The sequence below is a fragment of the Pristiophorus japonicus genome, chromosome 2 (genome assembly GCF_044704955.1).
Source record: "Pristiophorus japonicus isolate sPriJap1 chromosome 2, sPriJap1.hap1, whole genome shotgun sequence".
NCBI classification, from domain to species: Eukaryota; Metazoa; Chordata; class Chondrichthyes; family Pristiophoridae; genus Pristiophorus; species Pristiophorus japonicus.
The window spans coordinates 330,379,668-330,405,317 of record NC_091978.1 but is presented as its reverse complement, the minus strand read 5'-3'; the positions used below and the strand labels follow the sequence as shown (position 1 = coordinate 330,405,317).

General features: G+C 42.5%; 1 protein-coding gene across 6 annotated transcripts in view; it reads right to left on the bottom strand.

Annotated features, from left to right (window-relative positions):
* Nucleotides 1-9,933: 9,933 nt before the first annotated feature.
* ints10 (integrator complex subunit 10) overlaps nt 9,934-25,650 on the bottom strand; it is a 215,996-nt gene continuing 200,279 nt past the window's right edge. For 4 of the 6 annotated variants that reach the window (XM_070871989.1, XM_070871997.1, XM_070871978.1 and 1 more), the window contains 5 exons: nt 21,505-21,584; nt 17,975-18,137; nt 15,969-16,062; nt 13,167-13,238; nt 9,934-12,430 (listed from right to left, as the gene is read on the bottom strand). In XM_070871989.1, coding sequence (XP_070728090.1) covers nt 12,274-12,430; nt 13,167-13,238; nt 15,969-16,062; nt 17,975-18,137; nt 21,505-21,584 — 566 coding nt within the window. In that variant the 3' untranslated portion in view covers nt 9,934-12,273. The other 2 variants (XM_070871984.1, XM_070872004.1) reach the window with 2 other exon arrangements.

The window sequence follows — 25,650 nt, the reverse complement described above, 5'->3', positions numbered from 1 at the left end:
AGTCAAAAACCCCCCCCAAAAAAAACCCAAAAAGGGGCAGTTGAAAAATGCTTGGAGTGTTCCCCAGATTGGAGGGCACTTGACTTAACTGTTTTATTGCTATCCAACTAAAAGAGTTGTATGCATGCTCCGGCGCTGTTCTGGGGTTCCGCAATGGAGAAAGCAGCCACGTGGACAGGGGATATCCAACCACAATCCCGTTAAGAGGGCGGGCATACTGGTCTGGCGTAGAATGAAGGAATCATGGCTGCTTCCTGGGTACCTCGCATCAACTGCCAGGATCCAACGCTGGTGGTCACACACAAGCTGGACATTCAGCAAGTGGAATCTCTTGCGGATCACAAAGATCGCAGGGTGATGTAGTGGTGCCCTCAGCCCGTGTGTGCAGTCTATCGCACCCTGCACCCTCAGGAAGCCTGCAATTCGGGCAAATCCAGCCTGCCGCTCCACTAGCTTGTCCCTTGTCATGGGGCAAGAGATGTACTGCACACTTCTCCCGTAGCGTGCATCTGTGACCTGCCCGATGCACCGATGTGCGGAGAATTGTGAAATGTTGCCAATGTCTGCAGAGGCAGACTGGAAAGGCCCTGTGGCATAAAAATTCAACACGATATGACCTTGGTCTTTACGGTCAGGGCAGTCCTCAACATTATGTGAGGCTGGAGATCTTCGCGCAGGATAGTGCAGAGCTCCCAGAGTATGTCTTTCCTAATTCTTAGCCTTTGCAGACAATGCTCATCATTGAGCTAGAGGAAGGAGAACCGAGGTCTGTAGAACCTTTGAGGGTAGGGCCACCTCCCCTGGCAGCTGGATGATGCCCATCTCCCTGGTCCTCCTGATGGTCACCTCTGAAGGCTGTTTCTGGCAAGGCTCCTGGCCCATTATTTGGTGGTTGGGGGGTGGGGGGGGGGAGGGTCAGCATACCTCACTCTCCTCCTGATATCATCTCCCTCCTGGCCACCCTCTTTAGCTGCAAGTCTGTGCACATCTGCAGGTCCTTCTCTTAGTTAGCCAGCCATGGCTGCTGCCTTCCTTGCTCGCTGCCTCTCTAGATGTTGCTGACGGCGATACCTTCTCCTGCGTGCCGCCCTGCGTCTGCCCAGATGTACCCCTGCCAACACTGAGCCCATTCTTTTTCAGGCTGCACCCTGCCAAGCAGGCCTCTGGAGCACAGAATGAGGCCTACAGGCCTCCACTAAAGACTGAGAACTGAAAGTCCTCAGAACTCTCACAAAACCTCTGAACACCACTCAGCAGATTCAATGCAGGGAAAAAACATCAGCAAAACTATCTAAAAATTGCCCCGATCGCGGGAATAGTCTGTTGACCTTGTCCATCGGTGTCGCGCTCCACGGCAAAGTAGACCGACATAAAAAGCTGGCGGGGTCACTGCTGAAAAAAACCCTCTCTTTTAAGTGCTGAAAATGCGTGTCGTGGCTGCATAGCAGCGGTGTGTACCCTGATGATATCACCGTGGCCGAAACCCCTTCACTCCGCCAATTCCGGCGGAAGTTCGCACCGCTGGAACCCCCCCCCCCCCCGAGCTGAATATGCTTCGAGGGGGGACAATACACCGGAACGAGGCGGCCGATTGATTTTCCTGATCGCCCACCGAAAACCCGTGTTAACGGTCCCTCTAGGGACACTGAATTTTGGCCCCTCTTTCTTTACCACCCATCTGGTATAAATGAGGTTGAACTCCTTGCTTATTCACAGCTAGTCTCTGAGATCTTACTGAGTTCAGATGCAGCCAATGCTTCCTGAATCAAAATCAGGCCAACCATTCATTAGCTCCCATAATCCTAGGCTTCCACCAAAAATTGGCAGATACAAGCAAACACAACATTGGTTTTTAATCCCATGACAATTTGTTTCGAACTACGCTTGGATAATCTGAATACTTTTTGTGTGTGTAAATTCCCACATGATTATCATTACCAGTTTCTCAACTTGGTTAGAGGATGAAAAATAGTTTAATTGAAATTTAAGTAGATATTATGTAACTAACATTTGAAGTAAAAATGGTCAGAAATGTCTCCAGAGCTGCTCCCGTGAGGTTATACCAGCGAAGTGGGAGCAAGTCCGAAGAAATTCCCAGCTAATAGCAGCACTGGGAAAGTTCTTGCAGGATGTGGGAGTTGAAGGACCAGTTGTAGGCCTAGAAATTATATTGCAATGCAGCCATTTTACAATTATGCAGCGTGCGATGCTCAATTCGTACCAGAACATCATCAACCAAAATACTGGTTAGAGCTCCCATAGAGGCGTCCAGGGCGCCTATCTGAAACAGATGTTAGGCCCCTTATCTGCATAGGCAAAGGGCCTAAAGCCTGTTTCAGACCCCCAATGCAAATTCAATTGTGAATGGCCACAGCATGCGCCATGCATGCTGCAGTCAGTTTCTTCAGGTGTCTGGCAGCCAAACAAGCGATCTCTAAAGATCCACTGGAGACTGCCACCCGATAGATAAGTTGTAACTGTTTTACTTACTACTCCTCCCGGCAACACAGCCAATATGATTAGAACTCAAAGATTAAAAAGATTGTTATATTAGTGGGGTTGAACAACACTCACTCTAAATTGTGGGAGGGAAATGGAAGAGGAAATCTATAAGACAGATCAAGGAGACGAATAGGAATAACAGTATTACTTTTCTAGAATTTAATTACCCATTCCTTGATTGGGAGGGGAAGGAGTAAATGGAGCAAAAGGAAAGAGAATTCCTAAAATGGATGCAGGACTCCTTCCTCAAGCTGTATGTTCGTATTCCTACAAGGGCAGAGACGATACTAGATCTAGTTATGAGTAACACAATAGATCATTGAGATGAATTAAAAATGGGTGAGTACCTCAGAGGTGAAGAATGCTGAGGGGTGACCTAATAGAGGTCTTTAAAATTATGAAAGGTTTTGATAGAGTGGATACAGAGAGAATGTTTCCACTTGTGGGGAAGAGCATAACTAGAGGACATCAATATAAGATAGTCACCAAGAAATCCAATAGGGAATTCAGAATAAACGTCTTTACCCAAAGAGTGGTGAGAATGTGGAACTCGAGAACAGGAGGTTGTTGAAGCGAATAGTATAGATGCATTTAAGGAGAGACTGGACAAACATATGAGGGAGAAGGGAATAGAGGGTTATGCTGATAGATTTAGATGAGGAAAGATGGGAGGAGGCTCAAGTGGAGCATAAACGTCGGCATGGACTGGTTGGGCCCGAATGGCCTGTTTCTGTGCTGTATATCCTATGTATGACTATAATAAGCTTTAAAATCCAAAACAGCAAAGACATCTGATTAGAATACGACAGATTTTAGAAAGATGGAGCTACTGAGGGAAGTGGAAAGAGAAATTGGACTAAAGATCAAAATTGGGATTTTTTTTGAAAAGGAAATTGCAAAAGGGCAGAATAAATATATGCCATTATAAAGGAGACTATCTCAAGTTTCAAGATGCTGTAGAAACAAACTAAAATTGAAGGCCGAATGTATTGGGCTGATAGATACGATAAAATAAGAGAGAATACAAGAAAATAAGCAAATGGGTTGAAAGGGATAAGGAAAGCAAGGAGGGAGAGACAAGGAATCTAAAAATACTGAAAATAAAAGTAAAATATTCTACAAAAATATCAGCAAAAAGAGAATTATTAAGGTGAGGTAGGATTCTTGAAAGGAGAGGATAGTGAGATCATAGAGGATAAGTGGAAATTGGCATGGATACTTACCAAATACTTTGCATCAATGTTTACAAAAGAGATGAATATTGGGTAAGAGATGAAACCAGAATTGGTTAAAAGCAGGATGAGAGGTGTTATAATAAATAAAAGGAAAGTTTTGGAGAAGTTAGTTAAATTAAAGGAGGACAGTATGTCAAGACTGGACGGATACATTCAAAAATCCTCAGGGAAATATACAAGCCAGTTAGTTTAACATCTGTCGGGAACATTTTGGTATTTAATCAAAGATGAAATTACTAAATATACAAAGAGAAAATAATTCGAAGCAACAACGTGGATTTCAGAAAGGGAGATTGTGCTTGAAAAATTTGCTAGAGTTTGTTAAGGAAGTGACAGATATGGTGGATGGGGGAATTGTAGTAGATGTGTATATCAATTTTTAGAAAGTGTTCGACAAAGAACATATAAGAGACTATTGGAGAAGATTAAGAGGTATGGATTTAGGGGGAGGGTAGCAAATTGGATTATAAACTGATTGGAAGTTAAAGGCAGTTTCTCAAGAGTGGTTACCAGTATTCCACAGGGTTCTGTTCTGGGACAACTTCTGTTCACCATGTTCATAAATGATTTGGATATAGGAACAGAGGGAGTGGTAGCTAAATGTGCAAGCAATACTAACATAGTAAATCATTTTGAGGACCATAGGAAGCTGCAAGGAGATGCTAGAATTGGCTAAAAAGAGGCAGATGGAATTCAAGTGTGAGGTGGTACATTTTGGTTAAAAATAAAAGTAACGATTATACTTTGAATGGAGGAAGGTTGGGTGAGGTTGAAGAACAGATGGATTTGGGGGCTCAGGTTTACAAGATGTTAAAAGCAGCACCTCAAGTGGACATAGCCATAGAAAAAGCTAAGGGGATGCTACTGGGTTTTAGGGCAAGAGGTATAGAATATACAAGTCAAAATATAATGGGCAAGAGGTATAGAATATACAAGTCAAAATATAATGGGCAAGAGGTATAGAATATACAAGTCAAAAATTAAAAAAACTATATAGATAAGGGCACGATTGGAATGTAGTTTTGGGCCACACTATAGAAAGGACACAACTATTGTCCTTGCATAATAATGAATTGCATTTGAAGTGCAATCATTTTCAATATGCAGACAAATACAGCAACCAATTTGCAAACAGTAAAGTCGTAGAAGTTGCAAATGAGATGAATGACCAGTTAATCTGCTTTTGTTGGTGTTGATTGAGAGAGTAAGGTTGGCCAGGACATGGAAATAATCTCCTGCGTTTTGATTAGTTCCTCGTGTCTTTTAAGTGAACAGAAGGTAGGGCCTTGGTTTAACATCTCATCCAGAAGACAATGCAGCCACCACAGTACTGCTTGGAAATGTCACCCTAGACTGTGCTCAAGTCATATCCTTCTGCCTCAGAGATGAGAGTATCTTGTCAAACTGGAAGGCTTGAGGGGTCATTTGCCTGAGTAAGACCAAATGGGTATTGGTTCTCCAGTGCCATGATACTGCTTAAGAATCTCTAAAAACGTATGGGTTCTTCCTAGTGTTAAAAAAATTATTTTAAGATGCTATGCTCAAAATTGCTTCTGCAACTGTATGCTGGGAGATTGACATTTATTCTTTTGATTTTGCATGAAATATATTAAAAAGAAGCCAATACTTTTGCAAAAACAATCAAACACACCCATGTGCTAACAATTAATTTTAGCATTTGTTTAGTAGACTGTAGATTATTAGTTTTATAGGATGATGCATTTCAAGTGCATTATTCTGAGAATTGTTTAGTTATGTAGATTCAGTAACTGTTTTTATTTTTAAAGAGAACAAGATGTAATGATATTGATAGTTTCTCAAAAGAACAGTTGTAGCTGCTCTCTGTAAAGACAAGGAAAAGAGAAAGTTTGCATTTATATAGCACCTTTCACAACCTCAGGACATGCCACAGTATTTCACAGCCAATGAAATACTTTTGAGCTATAGTCACTGTTCCAATATAAGGCAGCAGCCAATTTGCACGCAGCAGATTGCACTAACAGCAATGAGATAAATGGACAGATAATGTTTGAGCAATGTTGGTTGAAGGATAAATGTTGGCCATGGCACCAGGAGAACTCTTCTTCGAACAGTGTCACAGGATATTTTACAGGCTACTGAGAAGGCAGATGGGGCCTCAATCCAATGTCTTATCTGAAACATGGCACCTCCACCAACGCAGCACTCCCTCAATACTGCATTAAGTGTCATCTTAGATTACGTGCTAAGTCTCTGGAGTGGAGCTTGGATCCATGACCTCCTAACTCAGGCCACTGCTACCACTGAGCCACGGCTGACACTTTGAAACATGTAATACAGTAAAAACAAAGTTTCCTGATTTCTATGTTGTAAGGATTAATATTGATGTTGCAAGTTGTACCAATGTCATAGCATTACAAAGGCCTTTGACACTCAACCACGAGGGTCGATGGAGCGTCCTCCTCCGTTTCGGATGCCCCCAAAAGTTTGTCAACATCCTCCGCCTGCTCCACGACGATATGCAGGCCGTGATCCTTACCAACGGATCCATCACAGACCCAATCCACGCCCGGACCAGGGTCAAACAGGGTTGCATCACTGCTCCAACCCTCTTCTCAATCTTCCTTGCTGCCATGCTCCACCTGATAGTCAACAAGCTCCCCACTGGAGTGGAACTAAATTATAGAACCAGTGGGAAGCTGTTCAACCTTCGCCGTCTCCAGGCCAGGTCCAAGACCACCCCAACCTCTGTCGTCGAGCTACAGTACGCGGACGACATCTGCGTCTGCGCACATTCAGAGGCTGAACTCCAGGATATAGTCAACATATTTACTGAGGCGTATGAAAGCATGGGCCTTACGTTAAACATCCGTAAGACAAAGGTCCTCCACCAGCCTGTCCTCACCGCACAGCACTGCCCCCCAGTCATCAAGATCCACGGCACGGACAATGTGGACCATTTCCTATACCTCGGGAGCCTCTTATCAACAAAAGCAGACATTGATGAGGGGATTCAACACCGTCTCCAGTGTGCTAGCACAGCCTTCAGCCATCTGAGCAAAAGTGTGTTCTAAGACCAGACCCTCAAATCTACCACCAAGTTCATGGTCTACAGGGCTGTAGTAATACCCGCCCCTCCAGTATGGCTCAGAGACATGGACCACGTACAGTAGACACCTCAAGTCGCTGGAGAAATACCATCAACGAGGCCTCTGCAAGATCCTACAAATCCCCTGGGAGGACAGACGCACCAACACCAACGTCCTCGCCCAGGCCAACATCCCCAGCATTGAAGCACTGATCACACTTAATCAGCTCCGCTGGGCAGGCCACATTGTCCACATGCCAGACACGAGACTCCCAAAGCAAGCGCTCTACTCGGAACTCCTTCATGGCAAACGAGCCAAAGGTGGACAGAGGAAAAGTTACAAGGACACCCTCAAAGCCTCCCTGATAAAGTGCGGCATCCCCACCAACACCTGGGAGTCCCTGGCCAAAGAACACCCTGAATGGAGGAGGTGCATCCAGGAGGGCGCTGAGCGCCTCGAGTCTCGTCGCCGAGTTCATGCAGAAAACAAACGCAGGCAGCGGAAGGATCGTGCGGCAAACCTGTCCCACCCTCCCTTACCCTCAACGACTGTCTGTCCCACCTGTGGCAGAGACTGTGGCTCTTGTATTGGTCTGTTCAGCCACCTAAGGATTCATTCTGAGAGTGGAAGGAAGTCTTCCTTGATTCCGAGGGACTGCCTATGATGATGATGATTAGGCTGAAGAACTCTTCCCAGAGTCGCAATGTGGATTTCATCCGCTAAGGGGCATAATGGACATGATCTTCACCGTGGGGCAGATACAAGAGAAATGCAGGGAACAGCACCAACCCGTGTACATGACCTTTTTCGACCTCACAAAAGCCTTCGACACGTTCAACCGTGAGAGATTATGAAGTGTCCTCCTCAGATTCGGATTTGTCACCATTCTCCATCTGCTCCATGATGACATGCAAGCCGTGATCCTGACCAACAGATCTACTACAGACCCATTCCATGTTTGGACCAGGGTCAAGCAAGGCTGTGTCATCGCACCAATGCTCGTCTCGATCTTCCTTGCTGCAATGCTCCATCTCACCCTCGGCAAGCTCCCCACTTGAGTGGAGCTAAATTACAGGACAAACGGGTATCTGTTCAACTTCCGCCACCTCCAGGCCAGATCCAAGGTCGAACTACAGTACACAGACGACACCGTTAACACTTTCAGCGAGGCGTACAAGAGCATGGGCCTTACACTAAACATCCATAAGACAAAGGTCCTCTACCAACCTGCTTCCGCCACTCAGCACTGCCCCCCCGGTTATCAAAATCCATGACGAGGCCTTGAACAACGTGACCATTTTCCATACCTCGGGAGCCTACTATCAACAAGGGCAGATATCAACGATGAGCTCCAACACCACCTTCAGTGTGCCAGTGCAGCCTTTGGTCACCTGAGGAAGAGAGTGTTTGAAGACCAGGACCACAAACCCGGCACTAAGCTCATGGTCTACAGAGGAGGCCGAACTCCAAATCATCGTTGACACCTTCACTGAAGCACACGAGAGTCGGGGCCTTACATTAAACATCCATAAGAATCTACTAGGTTCTCTACTAACCTTCCTCCACCACACAGTACTGCTCCCCGATTATCAAGATCCATGACAAGACCCTTGGACAATGTAGACCACTTCCCATACATTGGGAGCCTACTATCAGCAAAGATAGACATTGATGATGAAGTCCAACATCGCCTGAGGAAAAGAGTGTTCGAAGATCAGGATTTCAAACTTGGCACCAAGCTCATGGTCTACAGAGCAGTAGTGATACTCGCCCTCCTATATGTCTCAGAGACATGGACTATGTACAGCAGGCACCTCAAAACACTGGAGAAGTACCACCAATGCTGCCTCTGCAAGATTCTGAAAATCCATTGGCAGGATAGGCGCATTAACGTCAGTGTCTTTGCGAAGGCCAATATTCCCAGCATCGTAGCACTGACCACGCTCGATCAGCTCCGCTGGATGGGCCACATTGCCCACATGCCTAACACGAGACTCCCAAAACAAGCGCTCCACTCGGAGCTCCCACACAGCAAACGAGCCCCAGGTGAGCAGAGGAAACGCTTCAAGGACACTCTCAAAGCCTTCAGTCACCTAAGAACTCATTTACATAAGAACATAAGAAACAGGAGCAGGAGATGGCCATATGGCCCCTCGAGCCTGCTCCGCCATTTAATTCGATAATGGCTGATCCGATCATGGACTCCGGTCCGCTTCCCCGCCCGCTCTCCATAACCCTTTGTTCGGGGGTCGCGTAACTATTTAGTGTGGAGGCAAGTCATCCTCGATTCCGGAGGGCTGCCTAAGGAGATGACATCATCATTGCTGGTGCAGCGGAGCGCTACCGGTTACTACTGCCGCTAAACTCCCGCAGAATTTAATGGGAGTCGTTAACGGCGCCACGCCTGGGCCAAAAGTCATTTGCGCCCAATGGGAGGTGCAAACAACCCAAACTTCTCCCTCTATAGGTCAGTAGATGTGAAAACATCAGCAAAGGAGTTTAGAATCAACTGAGACACAAGTACAAAAAAACGTATGTGCTCATATTTTATTTACTGTAGCCTACAGCTGCAACACAGCACATGGATTGGTGTCTGCAGAGCATATAATCCTATTTTGATTGTTTAGGTGATTGTCTGGCTCCAAAAGCACACAGTGGGAACTTGACTGAGGAAAGAAGATCAGAGCATGGGAAGATGAAATTATATGGGCAGTAATTTTACTTCAAACTAGTCAAATGAACATCCTACAACTCTGTAGCATGGCAAGTTGTCAGGAAAAATTGCAGTTTTGATCGCCAGCATCTGTCACACTCACAGTGCTGTGCTACTGGTGTCACTATCTTTGCTTTACTGCAGGAAATAGTGTTTACTAAGTGTGTTTGTCTTGCTTATGGGCAAGGAAAAATGGCAGTGGTAGTTTGACCGCCAATATCTTCTAACTTAAACTGTGCAGGAAATCTGACCTAATTGGAATCTGCTTTCACACATTCAAGAAAATATATTTAAAGCTCAGATGATTTATATTTTAATCTTTGTCATATGAAACAACAAACAGCATGAGTAAACGCTCTCATGGTGTAGCACTAAGCTCAAATGCAACACATCTCAATAAAGACAAAATGGCATGTTTTGAAAAAGATGTGTTAATTTTTATGAAAAAAAATCATGTGCACGTTAATATACAACAGTCCTATAAACTTGTACATGAATTCTGTAAAAAATTAGATATTTTATGCAGATTAAAAGAGCTACATTACATTGCACTAACAATGCCTCTTTTACAGAGGTCCACATTGGATACTTGGCTAATCACTTTCTAAAATAAACCTCCCTTTGTGTCTTAAATGCACACCATGTTCCACTAAGACCACGGACATCCAGCTTTGGCTCACTTAAGGCCATTAAACAGAATGTATTGCACTCTCAAGTAAATTGAACTGAACACTTATCTGGGAATAACAGTTTTTGCTGTAGGTTTAAACCACAGGTGGGGACATATGTTTCAAACTGTGGGCCTATTCTGACATCCCAGAGTAGAGTCTTTCCTTTTCTTAAAGATCACCTTCAGTTAAGATCAGCTTTCTCCCTCACTATGGCAATCCTGGGTACTTTCACTTGAAAGACTAGGTTTGTTCCCATAAAATCTTATAATTGCCAGTGGAATGGTTCATCAAAACTGGAAGTACTCTGACCGTTTCAATTTTGGAAACATGGCTGGAGAAGTTACATCAGATAGGCACTCTGAAGGGGGTTGCATTTTGGACCAACAAATAGCTGTCATCGGTCATTCCCTACTGCGGCCCTGGGTCTACAGTTTACTAAAAATCTGCGCCCTGAATTTCTGTGGGGGCTCTCCCATTCTACAGCCATAATGTTATATCTCCTGGAGAAATGGCATAAACAGCTAAAAGCAACCACTTACACCAAAGTTATGGTGTGAGATCAGGAAAACCCATTGTAAATTCTGCCCCGTTCTTGAACTGACTGGTGGGATGGAGCTTAAAGGTTGAACAATTAACAATTGATTGTCAGAGGGAGCAGATGTCTAATGCAGACAATATATTTTAATGTATAAAATGTATTAACCTTTTATGTTTTTCCCAATTCAACTACTTAGTTGGAAATAAAAATAAGAAGACAGCATCAATAATTCATTTTAACATTTAACAGAAGTATCACTTTGAAAAATCAGTCTAAATAAATGCATAAATGTATGCATTGGGATCTCCAAACTCAGCTGTTAATTCTAAATCAGATGTTTTATACACAATCCCACACAGGCAGCGGTGTTAAATTGTAAAAGAAAACTGAAAAAGTTCTCTAGCTTATAAAACATCGTAAAATGTTTAAGATTGATGATTTTTCAAACATCATATTTGTCCTCCAGAAATCTATTTCTCTCAGGTTCCTTATCATGGTAGTGAAATTCTACAAGAGTTAGTTTCACTACTGTAAGGAATTAATGCTGCATCGTATTTGCTAAATACAAACATCTAGTGCCAGGAGAAAAATAAAGAAACATTAAAAACAAAATGCACAACTTAAAAAATTGTAGTCATTCATTTTTGATATGAGTTTTAACATAGTGCATTAAAGTCCATGGGACAGAAATAATTGAGGATGAGGTACTCTGTCTGGAAAATGTTGATTAACTTGAACTCAACTGACATCAGATACTATAGTCTGGAAATTGTGCGATTCTGTAGCTGATCCACCATTATAATGTGGGCCTATTGAAGTAAGAGGACCTATTTGTGTGTGTTTAGGACAAATTAAAAATTATATTGCGTGTATTTCTTGTTTACAATAATATCACTATACTATCAGACTGGCAGGGAGAGAAAGTTATAGCACTGTCCCTTTATCATGACCTTCCAGCCAGTGATGGGAAGAAAGTCTCTCATTTCTGATGGCTGTAAGAGACCCAAGTCAAATGAGTTTGGAAAATCTCAGCTCAGTTTCTGATCCACAGCAGCAAAATGACCAGTTTGCTGAAATTTTGGCAGTGTCATATTCCCACAGGAACCTGGTGTAGCAAACAGAGAAGTGCACATTGATGCAGTGGGAGGTGCTCTTTTGCGGCTGGGGCTAGAGCTAAAGCATATTGTTGGGCCAAGTGTACAAGGAGCTTTTGCTCTACAGCTGGCTGTTGTATATCTGCTCAGAGTGTTCACATTCAAATACAGAAAATGGAAGGAAAAATATTTTACTCCTTTATCGCTCGTCTTAATCAACACAAATATTCATCAACAACGGATTACTTAAGGAATCAATATATTAGTGATTTACCAATGGAATTAGAAATATATCCTTTCAAGTCTGTCTTGAGTTCTATTCTGATAAGACTCACTTAGCATGTGTAAAATACAGTAACAAACTTCACCACGCACAAGGTAGGAGGACTGCACTTCAGCAGATTGACATAACCATCCATGTGTTCGAAAGGGGAAAGAGTTTGATATGTCTCTCACATCAAGGTCTGAAGCAATATGATCTTCTCATTAATGCAAAATCTATGTAACACTACCATTAGGTTTTCCCCACAGCGAGAAACCTGTCGCTCCATTGCTAACCGGAAATCTTCCTTCACTCCCTTCGTAATACCTCGGGTTACAGTGTGATGTCTGCAACACAAATGAAATAAGCAAATTATCCATCTGTCTATACTCCTGTCAACTGTAGATAACTTTTCATTCTATTGCTATTCCCCACCATAAGAACAATTCAAGCTAGAAAAATTTAACTCACTAAAGGTTAACATATAAATATATAATTAATATATACATTGAAAGGACATTAATATTTGAAATTAATGTTTTAAACAACTATATTCAATTATTGAATTACTAGATCTGAATTAATGTCTAGCCTTTAGTTCTGACTGGACAAATTCCCAAGTTCGTGATTCAAATTTTTTTGTACTAGTTATAAAATTAAAAGTTAATTGGTTAATACTTAAGACTTTGTTCTTCTAAATTTCCTAATGACCAATCGTGCTTTCTAATTAAACCACACAAATCTGTAGTGGGTTGATTTTCTTTTAAGCAATTGTGCAAATTCATTCGAATGCATAACATGTAATTGTTACTGCAATAAATGCTCCCTTGCTGCACTCATTTTATAATAACTTACAAAATAGTCACAAACATCCCTTCAAAAAAGTATTGAAATAGTCTCATGGCAAACAGTTTGCATTTTGTGAAGTACTATATACTAAAATGATCACTGTATGGCATGATGCTTAAATCATGGATTGTGTAAACACAAAAAAAAGAAAAATAAAGACATTTTAAAAACTTTTAAAACCCATGGGTTAACATGGTGACACACACAGCACATGACGAACAGGTCGTGTGGTACCTGTCAGCTGTCTGACTGCTGGGCTGCAGTTTGAACTCCTGCGGAAGTACCCCCAGTGGAGGGCTAGAATTCCTTGAAAACAGTAAACATCAACAGTACATTCAACACTCACACATATTCACCTATAAGCACAAAACTCTTTACCTGTTACCAACAGGAAAAAGATAACTGGAAGGAATTGAACAGAGTACAAAATAACTTCAAATTCATAAATTACAGCAATTATCTGACATATCAAAGAAATGCAACCATACTGATTAAAATACAAGAAGCAGTGTACTACATATTCCAGAAATGCAAGTCTTTATAATTTGATGCTACATGCACAAGCTAGATAGGGTTTTCATTAGTTAAAACATGTTACGCAACAAAATACAAGACATATGCACACTTTTCTAACCACTGTTAAAAAAAAACAGGTGTAGTGAAATTATGGACCAGTGCTTTTACAACAGAGAAAATATGTGCAGGATTTCATCATCACATCTGTTTATGAGTAAGGACAAGAATTCCTATTGTCTCCCTGCAGTCTCACTAGGCCAAGCACCTCCTGTGACAGAAAAGACAGGTGACTTGATCTCAAGCTTCTGCCAATGCTCTTCTATTGGCAATTCTTGCTTCATTGACATCTGCAGAGTTATTTTTTACATCTAGTACAGCTCATAAAATATTTCACCAGTGCAGAAACATAAGTGGAGGAAGCTTGATGGAGTGCGTGACTTCACAGCTCATTTTCTCCAAGACTACGCATGTATAACTGCATTTGAAAAAACAAACTAAAAAGATGTGAAAACAGGCCAGATTTTACACAGAATGGTCAAAATGGAACCAGAAATACAAGTTTTCATCTTTCAAGATCAAAAGTAGCACTGCAGACTGCGAGAATTAATTTAACAATGGGGAAAATAGCAGCACGAGCTTGCTCCCACAATAATAGACAACACCAGCTTGGTAAGAGCATGAAATTCAAGTACACAGCATTGACACCTGCACATTCTTCACACCTGCCCCCCACCCCCGCACCAATCCCCAAAGTTTTTATGCCATATTAATTCACTTATAGGTTGTACTTTTTTTAAAGAAAAAAAAATGCTTTAACTACAGGGTGGTTTTAATAAATTAAGAATATTTTTTCCCCAACAGGAGACATTGCTGTTTTCAGTGTGGCTTGAATATATGGCAATACGATATCCAGGATTTGTCATAGACTACATTGTACCAGTAATGCCAGTGTCAGCTCCATATTGGAGCTATCTAATCTAATCCCTTGTCACTGTCCTTTCCCCATACCTATTTGAGTGTTTAGAAAATATACATTATTTGGGGGAAATTGTAACATTTAATCTAGGAGCCAACCTGTGAAAAGTGGATAAATAAATAAAATTGCAGAACTCATTTTACATAAAAGTGTTTTGTACATCAGGCCTAAAATTCTTCCCTGGACTTTACTCTGCCACATACTAGTTTCAGGTCTTTCTGTAAAGCTGGAAGGGAAACTATTTCAATTTCATCAAATCACAACTCCAGGACTACTTTATGACAGTTTTAATTATACAGAATTTTAATTCTATCAGCAACATGTGTATTAAACATGCAGATTAAATATAATTTCTCAAACCCCAGTACTGTTTAGTCTATTCAGGCCAGCTACTTGAGCCGCCCAAATGTAAAAAGAAACAGTAGGTTAGCACAGCAGACTACAACAGAAAAGGGATTTTAATATGACAATTATCTTCCACAAAAGAACAATTCCTCAAGTTAAAACAAAGTGATTAAAACAATTTCTCAACAAGAAAGCTAATTATTGAAATTTATTTTACCCCTGAAGTTCTCAGAAGGATAATTTAGTGTTTGAGAGAAGAATGGACCTTACCTATAATTCCAAAGCTCCTTGGCTCTAGAAATTATACACACACACACACACATACATACATACATATATATCTATTGTATCACACAGCTTAACATGGCCACGGTACGTAACCAGAGTTCTACCCGAGTACCCAAGTGTTCATATCTGAGCCAGTGGCACAATGATGAAAAACAAAGTCAGTGACTGCAGCATATACTACATTTTGCTTTTTTGCCACCTATTACCCTCCTATTTCCAAGGCGTTGATGCCGTACTGAAACACAGGTATAGGAGCATGAGCTGCTCTCCAGTACCTCACCAAAATATAATTCACATGTGAGAATCAACACTATCAGCAGGCTATTCACCCACATAGAGTACCACAGCCTCAGCTAATCATCTGCCAGCCACATGTGCACTTCCAGCAGAAGTCTCTGGATAGTGATCAGGTGTGACAACCCTGGTCAATTGTCCCCTCCCTAACCCAGGTACATCGAGGCCAAGTACAAAACCTGGGACTTTCTAGAGCTGAATGGTCAAGCTGCTCACTGGATAAAACTCAATAAACCATCCAGGGAGATTTTAAAACTATTACTAAATTGAGGAAAAGAAAATCAACTTAATGATTTGACTGAAGTTAAAAAAAACTCAACAACTTTAAAATCTAACATGTCCCAAGAACGCTCAAACCACAAAAAACTAACAAATGTTAAAAGAAAGTTTAATTATTCACTAATCTCCCAAGGTGGTTGAAACTACTGTCAACCTTCTCACAGGTTTAACTCCTTCCAGCATCTTTTTCCCTTAACAACTGCAACATATATTTCTTGTCACATGCTGTAGCAAAGCAAGGATCAACATCAATCATCTTCTCAGACAAACATACTGAAATTCCAACATTTGAGTCACAGTGCGCACCAGTAACATAGCCTTACAAGCTCAGTACTCACTTTATTAGAATGCCTTGATTTGGCAACAGCTCTAGATGAATTTTACCACCTTCAGTAGTTCTGAGATAAGCAAATTCTTCCAACATGTCAATGTCTACAGGTGTGATTAAGGACAAGTTGACGACCGTCGTTTCAGTACAGCACTCTATTTGCTCATTTGTGATAAATTCACAAGATTTGCAGAATGTATTATTCTACCACTCATCTGGGAGCACTTTCGTAATTCAACGGTCTCTCATTTGGTTAATTTATTCGGGTGCAAGAATATCATGTCTTATACAATATTTAAGGTATAAACAAAGTACTACATATTACATAGAATATGCAGCACAGAAACAGGCCATTCGGTACAACTAATCTGTGCTGGTGTGTGTACTCCACGCGAGTCTCTTCCCATTCTATTTACCTCAGCCCAGCCTTTTGGCAAATCTTTCTATTGTTTTTTCTCTAATGTACTAGTCTTCCTTCCCCTTGAAAGCATCTAAGCTATTTGCCTCAACCACTTCCTGTGGTAGCGAGTTTCACATTCTAACCACTCTCTGTGTAAATACATTTCTCCTTAGTTCCCTATTGGATTTATTAGTAATTATCTTGTATTTATTGGCCTAGTTTTGGATTCACCCACAAGTGGAAACATTCTCTCCACATTTACCCTGTCCAACCCATTCATAATTTTAAAGACTTCTATCAGGTCTCCTCTAAGTCCTCTCTTTTCTAAAGAAAAAAACGCCCCAGCCTATTCAATCATTCCTGATCCCTGTAATCTCCAAGTTCGGGTACAGGTACCATTCTTTTTTACACTTTCTCCAGAGCTTTTATGTCCTTTTTATAGTATGGAGACTGCAACTGTGCACAGCACTCTAAGTGCAGCCTGACCAGGATCCTATAAAAGTTTAACATATTTCACTATTTTTGAATTCTATATCCCGAGAAATAAAATCCAGTACTTTGTTAGCATTTGTAATTGTTTTGCTGACCTGCGATGCTGCTTTTAATTTCTTCACCTGTATCTCTAGATCCCTTTGATCTTCTACCCCATTCAGTTCCTTATTTTGTAAAGATGTAGGTGATGTTTTTGTTTTTCCTACTAAAGTGCATCACCTCACATTTATTTATATTAAAGTTCATTTGCCACTTAACTGCCCAGTCTGCAAGTTTTCTAATGTCTTCTTACGTTGCATTCTTCCTCAGTGTTAGCTATACCCCTCCCCCTCAGTTTGATATCATCTGCAAATTTTGATATTGAGTTGCTTATTCCCAAGTCAAGAACATTAATGTAAATTATGAATAACAGTAGTTCCAGCACTGATCCTTGTGGAATACTGCTTTCTACCTTCATATAATCTGAATAACTACCCTTTACTCCTACTCAGCTTTCTATTTTTTAGCCAATTTGCTATCCATTCAGCTGTGTCCCCCCTGACTCTACATGCCCGAACCTTTGCCATGAGCCTACCGTGTGGTACCTTATCAAAGGCCTTCTGAAACTATATGTTAAGCCTTCGGTGAAACTGAAAGAACCCGACATCAGAAACAAGTACAAAGATGTTGTCGAAAGAAACGATTTCTTTGCACAAGGGTCGAAAATAACAAATGTAAAAGAAGCCCCAAAATGCTTCTCAGCCAATGAATCGCTGCACTGTTGTTAGTGTGCCAAAACCAGGCAGCCGATTTGTGCACACCAAATGAGATGAATGACAAGTTTATCTGATTTGCTGGTGTTGGCTGAGAGACAAATTTTGGCCAACACACTATTAGAAATTGCTTGCTCTTCTTTGGAGTGCGGTGGCATCCTTTACACCCACCTGATCGACCTCAGCTTAATGTCTCATCTCAAAGATGGCACCTCCACCAATGCAACAGCTATTCAATGCTGCACTGAAGTGCTGAAGTCTCTGGAATACGATTTGAACCCATGACCTTCTGACTCAAACTGATAAAGGTGATTAATAAATTAATGGTACTTTAGGACTTTCTTGCATATAATAAAAAAGGTAAAAGGATACTTGTGACATAATTGAAGAAGTTTTCATACTGAAAGGATCCTTGCTGACAGATTTTGTCAATTGCTTTGAGAAATAGGTTCTCTCCTCGAGGCCAGTCCAGTTGGAGCAGTACAATCACATGACCTAAAGCTAGATCATCCCGTATGTCTGTAAAGGCTCTCAACTACAAAAAAAAGTTACTTGTCAAATCTTCCTGAAAAGCAGTTTAACGAAAACAACTATTTAACAGCAGTTTAGTTTTATTTGTGCTATCAATTACTGAATATCTAAATTTACACTTCTAAAATAAACTTAAATGACACAATGTGTTGGTGCACCAGCACAATAGCAGATACCAGTTTGATCCTCATATAATTAATTTGCCAATATAACCCAACATCTCATTTGATTTGTTTATTGCTGCTTGGCATTGCTTAGAAATAATTAGTGATGAATTAACTGTCACTCGTAGATCTCTTTCAGCTTCCCCCCCTGGTAAGCGCTATTCCACCCATGGAATACACTTGCTTCCTATTTTACTTCCAACATACAGTACCTTGCATTTGTCAGTATTGAATGTTTGCCACCAAACAGCTAAGTGTAAATACCTGTTCAGCTCTCGCTGTAAGATCTTGGTTGCCTTCTTGGAACCTACAGTCCTCCACTTGGCTTGTGCTAATTTAAATTACTTTGTACTGTGACCATGATTTCAGGTCATTTGTGTGTAACAGAAACTGAAGGGGTGCCACACTATACAAGAACAAAATTACATGTGCATACCACCTTACCACATCTTCAGCATGTCCCAAAATAATTTACAACCGATTATTTTTGAAGTGCATTCACTCCTATGTAAGCAAAAGCAGCAACCAATTTGCACACAGCAGGGCCCCAAAATCAGCAAATGAGATAGATGGCCAGTTTGTGTTTTTGGTGGTGTTTATGGCAGGTGAAACATTGGCCAGGATACTGAGAAAATTCTCTGTTCTTTTTCAAAAATGCCGTAGTATCTTTTATGTCCACCTGAGCAGACTAATGGGATTTTGGTTTAATATCTATTCTGAAAGACAGGTGTTTTTATATTGTGAAACTCCCATCTGGTGCCATTGGGTTTCTAAAGAACTAGTTTTGTTGAACCTTGTCAGAAACTGCTAGGACGCATTAGGACCGACAGTTAAAAGACCTGTTTTTAACAGGTTTTCTGGGCAAGTGATCTTGGTAAGGCCCAACAGGTACTCATTAACAACAGCACAATATGAAAACACCTATAGATTTGAAGATCCCAGGTTAAGTCTCAGTCTGTAATGTGTTATCTGACATCAGCATGGGCAGTAAATATGGCGCTACAACTGGCCTCGAGGCACCTTGGACTAGAGGGAAAACATTCGCTAAGGTTTCTGCTACTGACCGATACATCTACTGGAAAGTGCACATATGTGGACGCCAGATTAGAACTCACACATGAATAGCCACAAGGAATCAAGGGCTTGATGATACCCATATAACCGTAACCCAGCAAGAGTCACCAGCAACAGGAAAGGAGGCAAAACATTTGGAAATTTTATTTTTATAAAAACAATTTATAAACAGCAATCATGTCATAAAAGGAAGTTATGGCAAAAAGGTGCTATATTACATGTCGGTTGAAAACCGATTCTGAGAGTGGTGCAGTGCTTTCAAGCATCAATATAATGAACCAAGGGGAATAACATGTTTGGTGTCCATGATTTCCCATGTGATGACCTGGTGACATTTCCTGAGTAAATACCAGTAAGAGACCAGATAAATTCTTACAGGAATAAATAAAAAAAATAGCCAGCACTGATCTGCACACTTCCAATTGTCAGTAATCACCTGCTTATCCTCTTATCAGGAGCTGGTGCAGGAACGTCAGAGTAAAAAAGCACAGTTATTAGTCCAGATAACATTAAATAAAAATTTTCCTCAATGCCTATTGGGTAAATGCACTGCCAGTATTGAGCCAGAGATTCTTAGTTTTGATTCCCAGTTTGTCCTGTTAGCTGAACTCAGCCAAGCAGCAAATGGGACACTACCACTGCTTCAGCACCCCAGGAAGGCTGCAGGTGGGGGGGGGGGGGGGGAAGAGGAGGAGGGGAGGCAGGGAATGGGAAACAATACAGTTCTTGATCATGATTATTATCCAGTGATCCATGCTAGGAAACACATGCAAGATGCAAGGACAGGATCAGAATCAGGTATGATGTCTTACTTAACATAAGAATTAGGAGCAGTAGGCCATTCGGCCCTTCGAGCCTGCTCTGCCATTCAATGAGATAATGGCTGATCTTCTACCTCAACTTCACTTTTCTGCACTATCCTCAATATCCTTTGATTCCCTTAATATCCAAAAATCTACTGATCTCTATCTTGAATGACTCAAAGACTGAGCCTCCACAGCCCTTCTATTTACATGACTTAATCAGATTATCTGGTCATTATCTCATTGCTGTTTATGGGAGCATTCTGTTTGGGTCAAGCACTTTGGGACATCCTGAGGTCATGAAAGGTGCTATACACCTTTCATAACCTCAGGATGTCCCAAATTACAGTCAACTAGCATGCCAGAACTCATTGTCTAGGCACACACATGGAGAATGTTTAGTTGAATTAGGTATCAGAGGGCTAACAGTGTCATAGAACTGTACCTTGCAGGCGAGATCCAACCTCTGAGAATGGAAGGGGAAAAAACCTTATGGCCTGGAATTTGCAGTTGTAATGATGTTAAAACTATCAGTATTCGCAGTCATTGCAACTGTGAATCTGACAGCAACTTCTGGAGTAAGGACATACGCAGTTAAACGCAGAAATCCAGAAGTTGTGGTCAGTCATTCCCTGCTCCTCCACAGAGCATGCTATTGAACTCCCTGGAGACGGCAACCAATTGAAATCACTGAACTGACAAAAACTTCCCTTTTATGCTGGAATAACGCTCATAAAAACCTGCGGAAATGTTAAGCCTTGTCGAATGAGGTTTAACTCGGTTTTAATGAAGTACTGAGTCATAATTACTGCTGAACAAACGTTCTGGCCCTGAAAATCTAATTTTGTATTTGTGGAATGTCACATTTTTCCATTATGATAAAAATTCTATGGTTTTTAATCTAATAATGTTTTTTAAAGTTTGTTTATGATATTTCAGTTTCTACCTTAATCCCATGTCCCAATCTTTATTTCTCTCTCTGTAAAATGATTAAAAAGTGAAGAAAAATCAGTGCATTTTACTTCTTGGTTTGCTGTCTGTGAACTTGATGATGTCACTGTTGCTGGACGCTGAAGATCCCCTAGACTTCGTGTCAGATTCAAATTAGTGCCAGACAGGTAAAATCAACGCCACAGAGTTTGTTAGATCTTTGTGGGCAGTTTTCGAGGTCAGCAGCGAGCGCCGTCACACTGCCGGCAACCACAAATGTTTCTCATATAAAGCTTTTTGGTTTCACCAAGACTGATTCAAATTCTTACTTATACCCAACAGCAAATACTGTAAATTATTAATGTTACCAAAAGGATTTGGTCACAGTCAATTAGCTTACCTTAAAGCAAGCCAACATTAACTGAAGGCAATATGGCATCATAGCTTTGCTTGTACAGGGCAACAGTTTAAGGTCTGAAGCTAAAAGAAAATGGGGTAAAAAGAAGCATATCATAATGTCAGCAGTTTATTTAGACCTTTTGAGAAATTAGGAATTATAATTTCTGCAAATCCATACCATTTCTTACAAGTGCTAAGCAAATTATGTGGCATATATAATTTGTCAGTCCCTTCTAGATTTTTTTTAGTATAAATGTGTATTTAATTTTAAAAAAATGTTTTAAAATATACACGAGGATAACTCCACTCTGTTTCCTTTCCTTCTTTTAATTGGCAATTTATCAAGCTCATTTAAGATGCTAGGAGGGCAATAATTTCCTAGACCTCCACTGATGCTGCTATTAATCAGAATCTAGCGGCTCAATTTTCCCCAATGCCGTATTGTCAGAGTTACGTCTCAACTACTCCCAAAAAATAAGTAGCAAGATTCCCCATTCTATTTTTTGAAATTGGCCCGGTGGTCCTGTAGCTTCGGTGGGGGGGGGGGGGGGGGGAGGGGGTGGAGTCTAATGTCTGCGCCAAAAAAACGATACCTCCCACCCCTCCACCGCACATGTGCGAAAAAGGACGTTTTTGACGTGATTGCTATGGGCGCGCATTCCCAGGTCAGCTCCTGGTCTGCATTCGGCCGGCCACAGTTGTGTGAGAACTTTAATTCTCATTGGAAAAATTGGAGCTGCAATTCAAGATGCAACGCGGCTCAAGGACCAAAAATTTCTTACAGGATGAAGTGGAGACACTAGTTACTGGAATTGAGGCCAGATGGCACGAGCTGGACACCAACAGAGGTCATATAAAAGTTTCACCAAAAGAAATGAAGAAACGCTGGAGCCAACTTGCAGAAGATTACTGTGCAATGGTGACCACCCCGAGGTCTGGAGGCCAGTGCAAAAATAACTGGCAGGACCATGGTCAAGTAGTTAGAGTAATATTTTCATTTATTCAATGGAATTGCAATTGTAAATGTGACCAGCTGTATATGTCCCACCCAGCAGAAAGACACCCTCTCTAAAAAGTGACATTTTCATCTTTGCAGAGGAAGGTGGCACACAACAAAAGGGAAAGAAGTCGAACAGGAGGAAGCCCGGCAAATCTGCACCCACTGACACCCTTGGAAGACAGGGTAAGACAGGGTCGCTGCTTTGATGGGTCCTGCCTGGAGTAAAGCAACCATCACTGCACAAGCTGGGCCCACACTCGAGGGGGAGGGCAAGCCCTGCAAATTCCACAGTCTGGCTTTGCTAAATGTTAAGTACTGCACGGGCTAGATATGCTCTGGTTCATGAAGATGTCTCCATCAGCTACTCTTCGGTTGATGCAATGTGCTATCATTCATCGTGGTCCTTCAAATGAGCCTGCTGCCTGCACTGTGTGAGCCTACTCATGCCACTCACCCTGCCCCCTCCTTTGCTGCTAACCATTTGTCTCTTCTGTTATATTTTGCAGAACTTGAGGCCAACCCTGACAATGCAGAAGATTCAGATGCTGACGGGCCTGAAGAGAATATCTTCCAATCCCACCTTCCAGGCCAAGAGCATGAGGGTGAGGGGAAGGGGGAGGTGATGGATGAAGCCCCCACTGTTATACTAACTTTGGAGGAGGTGCAGGTGCCGCCCATTGAGGTGCCAGCCCCTTTCCTGAGTGGTATGAATGTTGCTGGGACATTCCATGGTTTCCCATAGTCCGAGGCTGGGGATTCCAGTGGGTTGCAACGAGGCACACACCCAGGGCCCCCACTCTCCGAGGCTGCGGGTCCCAGTAGGATGCAGCAAGGCACACCCAGGGCCCCACCATCCAAGGCTGCGGATCCCAGTGGGATGCAGCGAGCCACACCCAGGGTGAGGAGGGGAAGGAGAGCTCGACAGCGCTCTCCTGAGGTGCAGGATCTAACAGATGTCGTTCACATGATGGCAATGAGCGCGGGGAACATCGACCTTACGCGATCACTCATGGACACCATCAGTGGGGTGGGTGATGAGGTATCGGGACTGTCGGGAGAAGTAACAACACTCTCACGAGAAATGGGAACACTGTCCGGGAACACGAGGGAGGGAATGTCTCAGGCAGCAGATACAATGTCGGTGCACATGAGGGAGAGAATGTTGCAGGTAGTTGATACACTGTCGGTGAACATGAGGGAGGGAATTTTTCAGGTAGTTGACACACTGTTGCTCAACATGAGGAAGGGCATGTCACAGGTAGCTAAGACACTGTTGGCGAACATGAAGGAGGGAATGTTGCAAGTAGTTGACACACTTTCAGGGCACATGAGGGAGAGAATGTCGGAGTTAGCTGCTGCAATAAGGGAACATGCAGACCCCGCGCCCGTTGACAGAATCAACTGCCACTCCCACTCCAATCCCCAGACCAGGTTTTTCTTAAGTGCTCAGAAGATTTTTTGGGCGTGGTCACATACGCCGTCCTAGGAGAAATGTAAGTTGGCCAAACTTGCATAATTGTGAAAAACAGGCGCAGACATCAGACATTATAACGCAAAAAAAAAACTAACCTAAAAAAATCGTGACCAACTGAGTTACGCTGGCGCACAATCTTTGGGGAAACTTGGATTTTTAAATTTAAGCCAAAAAAAGCGGCTGCACCAAAAACACTGGGGAAAAATTGAGTCCTAGGTGTTGCGCAGAAGCAACCTGGGTTTTGTCCTCTGTCCGTTACCTTTCTACAGTAGCGCGAGTTCAGGAACTCAACAACGTGGGAGATTGAACTTTCACCATACGTCGTGTTAAGCAATCTGCATTTCTAGGTTAGTGCCATTATAATTAGCACAAAAAAAAACATATAAATCCTGTAAAAACTTGTTCTATCCTACATGCAAATTTGTGTCAACATCTTTATGTGAGTTATTCTAAAGTCTTCTATCACCACCACCAAGAATTCTATAGACAGAAAAGAGCTAAAACCCCTGACAATATCAGCACTGGGTTTGCTAGTAGAAGTCCCAGAGTGTTAGAGGGGTACAAATACTTTGATTATTTAGCTTTAGAACAGGTGGTAACAATCCACTTGTCCCCACTACATCACTCATCTGAAAATGAGAAGACATCTATTGCACAGACACAGCTTTTACCAAACCGATATATTAGGGGGCGGATTTTACGGTCTTTTGCGCTCATTTTTTCACCCCGGAGCAGCGGCAATGGCGACAGCGAAGTCTTCTGGGCGGGTGGGCAGCCTCCAACTCTCCCCAGAGGTTTTCAGGGCCAGTTTTGCGGCAGCATGGAGTGACACCGCCCGGAAGAGCTGCGCCGGTGTGCAATGCCCCTGGTTGCGACAGCGGTGTGCTTTTTGACTCCCGCCCAACCCGTACGCCCTGCTGCACGCCCCGCAGTGACCACCTGGGAAAATGGGCGGTCCAACCATACCGACTGCAGAGAGGTAAGTCATCATCATAGGCAGTCCCTCGAAATCGAGGAAGACTTGCTTCCACTCTAAAAGTGAGTTCCCAGGTGGCTGTACAGTCCAATGCGGGAAATACAGTCTCTGTCACAGGTGGGACAGACAGTGGTTGAAGGAACGGGTGGGTGGGGAGCCTGGTTTGCCGCACACTCCTTCCGCTGGCTGCGCTTGATTTCTGCATGCTCTCAGCGACGAGACTCGAGGTGCTCACCACCCTCCCGGATGCTCTTCCTCCACTTTGCGCGGTCTTGGGCCAGGGATTCCCAGGTGAGGGTGGGGATGTTGCACTTCATCAAGGAGATTTTGAGGGTGTGCTTGAAACGTTTCCTCTGCCCACCTGGGGATCGCTTGCCGTGTAGGAGTTCTGAGGAGAGCGCTTGCTTGGGAAGTCTCGCTTTGGGCATGCAGACGATGTGGCCCACCCAACAGAGCTGGTCGAGTGTGGTCAGTGCTTCGATGCTGGGTATGTTGGCCTGAATGATAACATCGATGTTGGTGTGTCTATCCTCCCAGTGGTTTGCAGGATCTTGCTGAGGCAGTGCTGGTGATACTTCGCCAGTGCTTTGAGATGTCTGCTGTATATAGTCCACATCTATGAACCATATAGGAGGGCGGCTATCACCACTGCCCTGTAGACCATAAGCTTGGTGCCAGATTTGAGGTCATGTTCTTC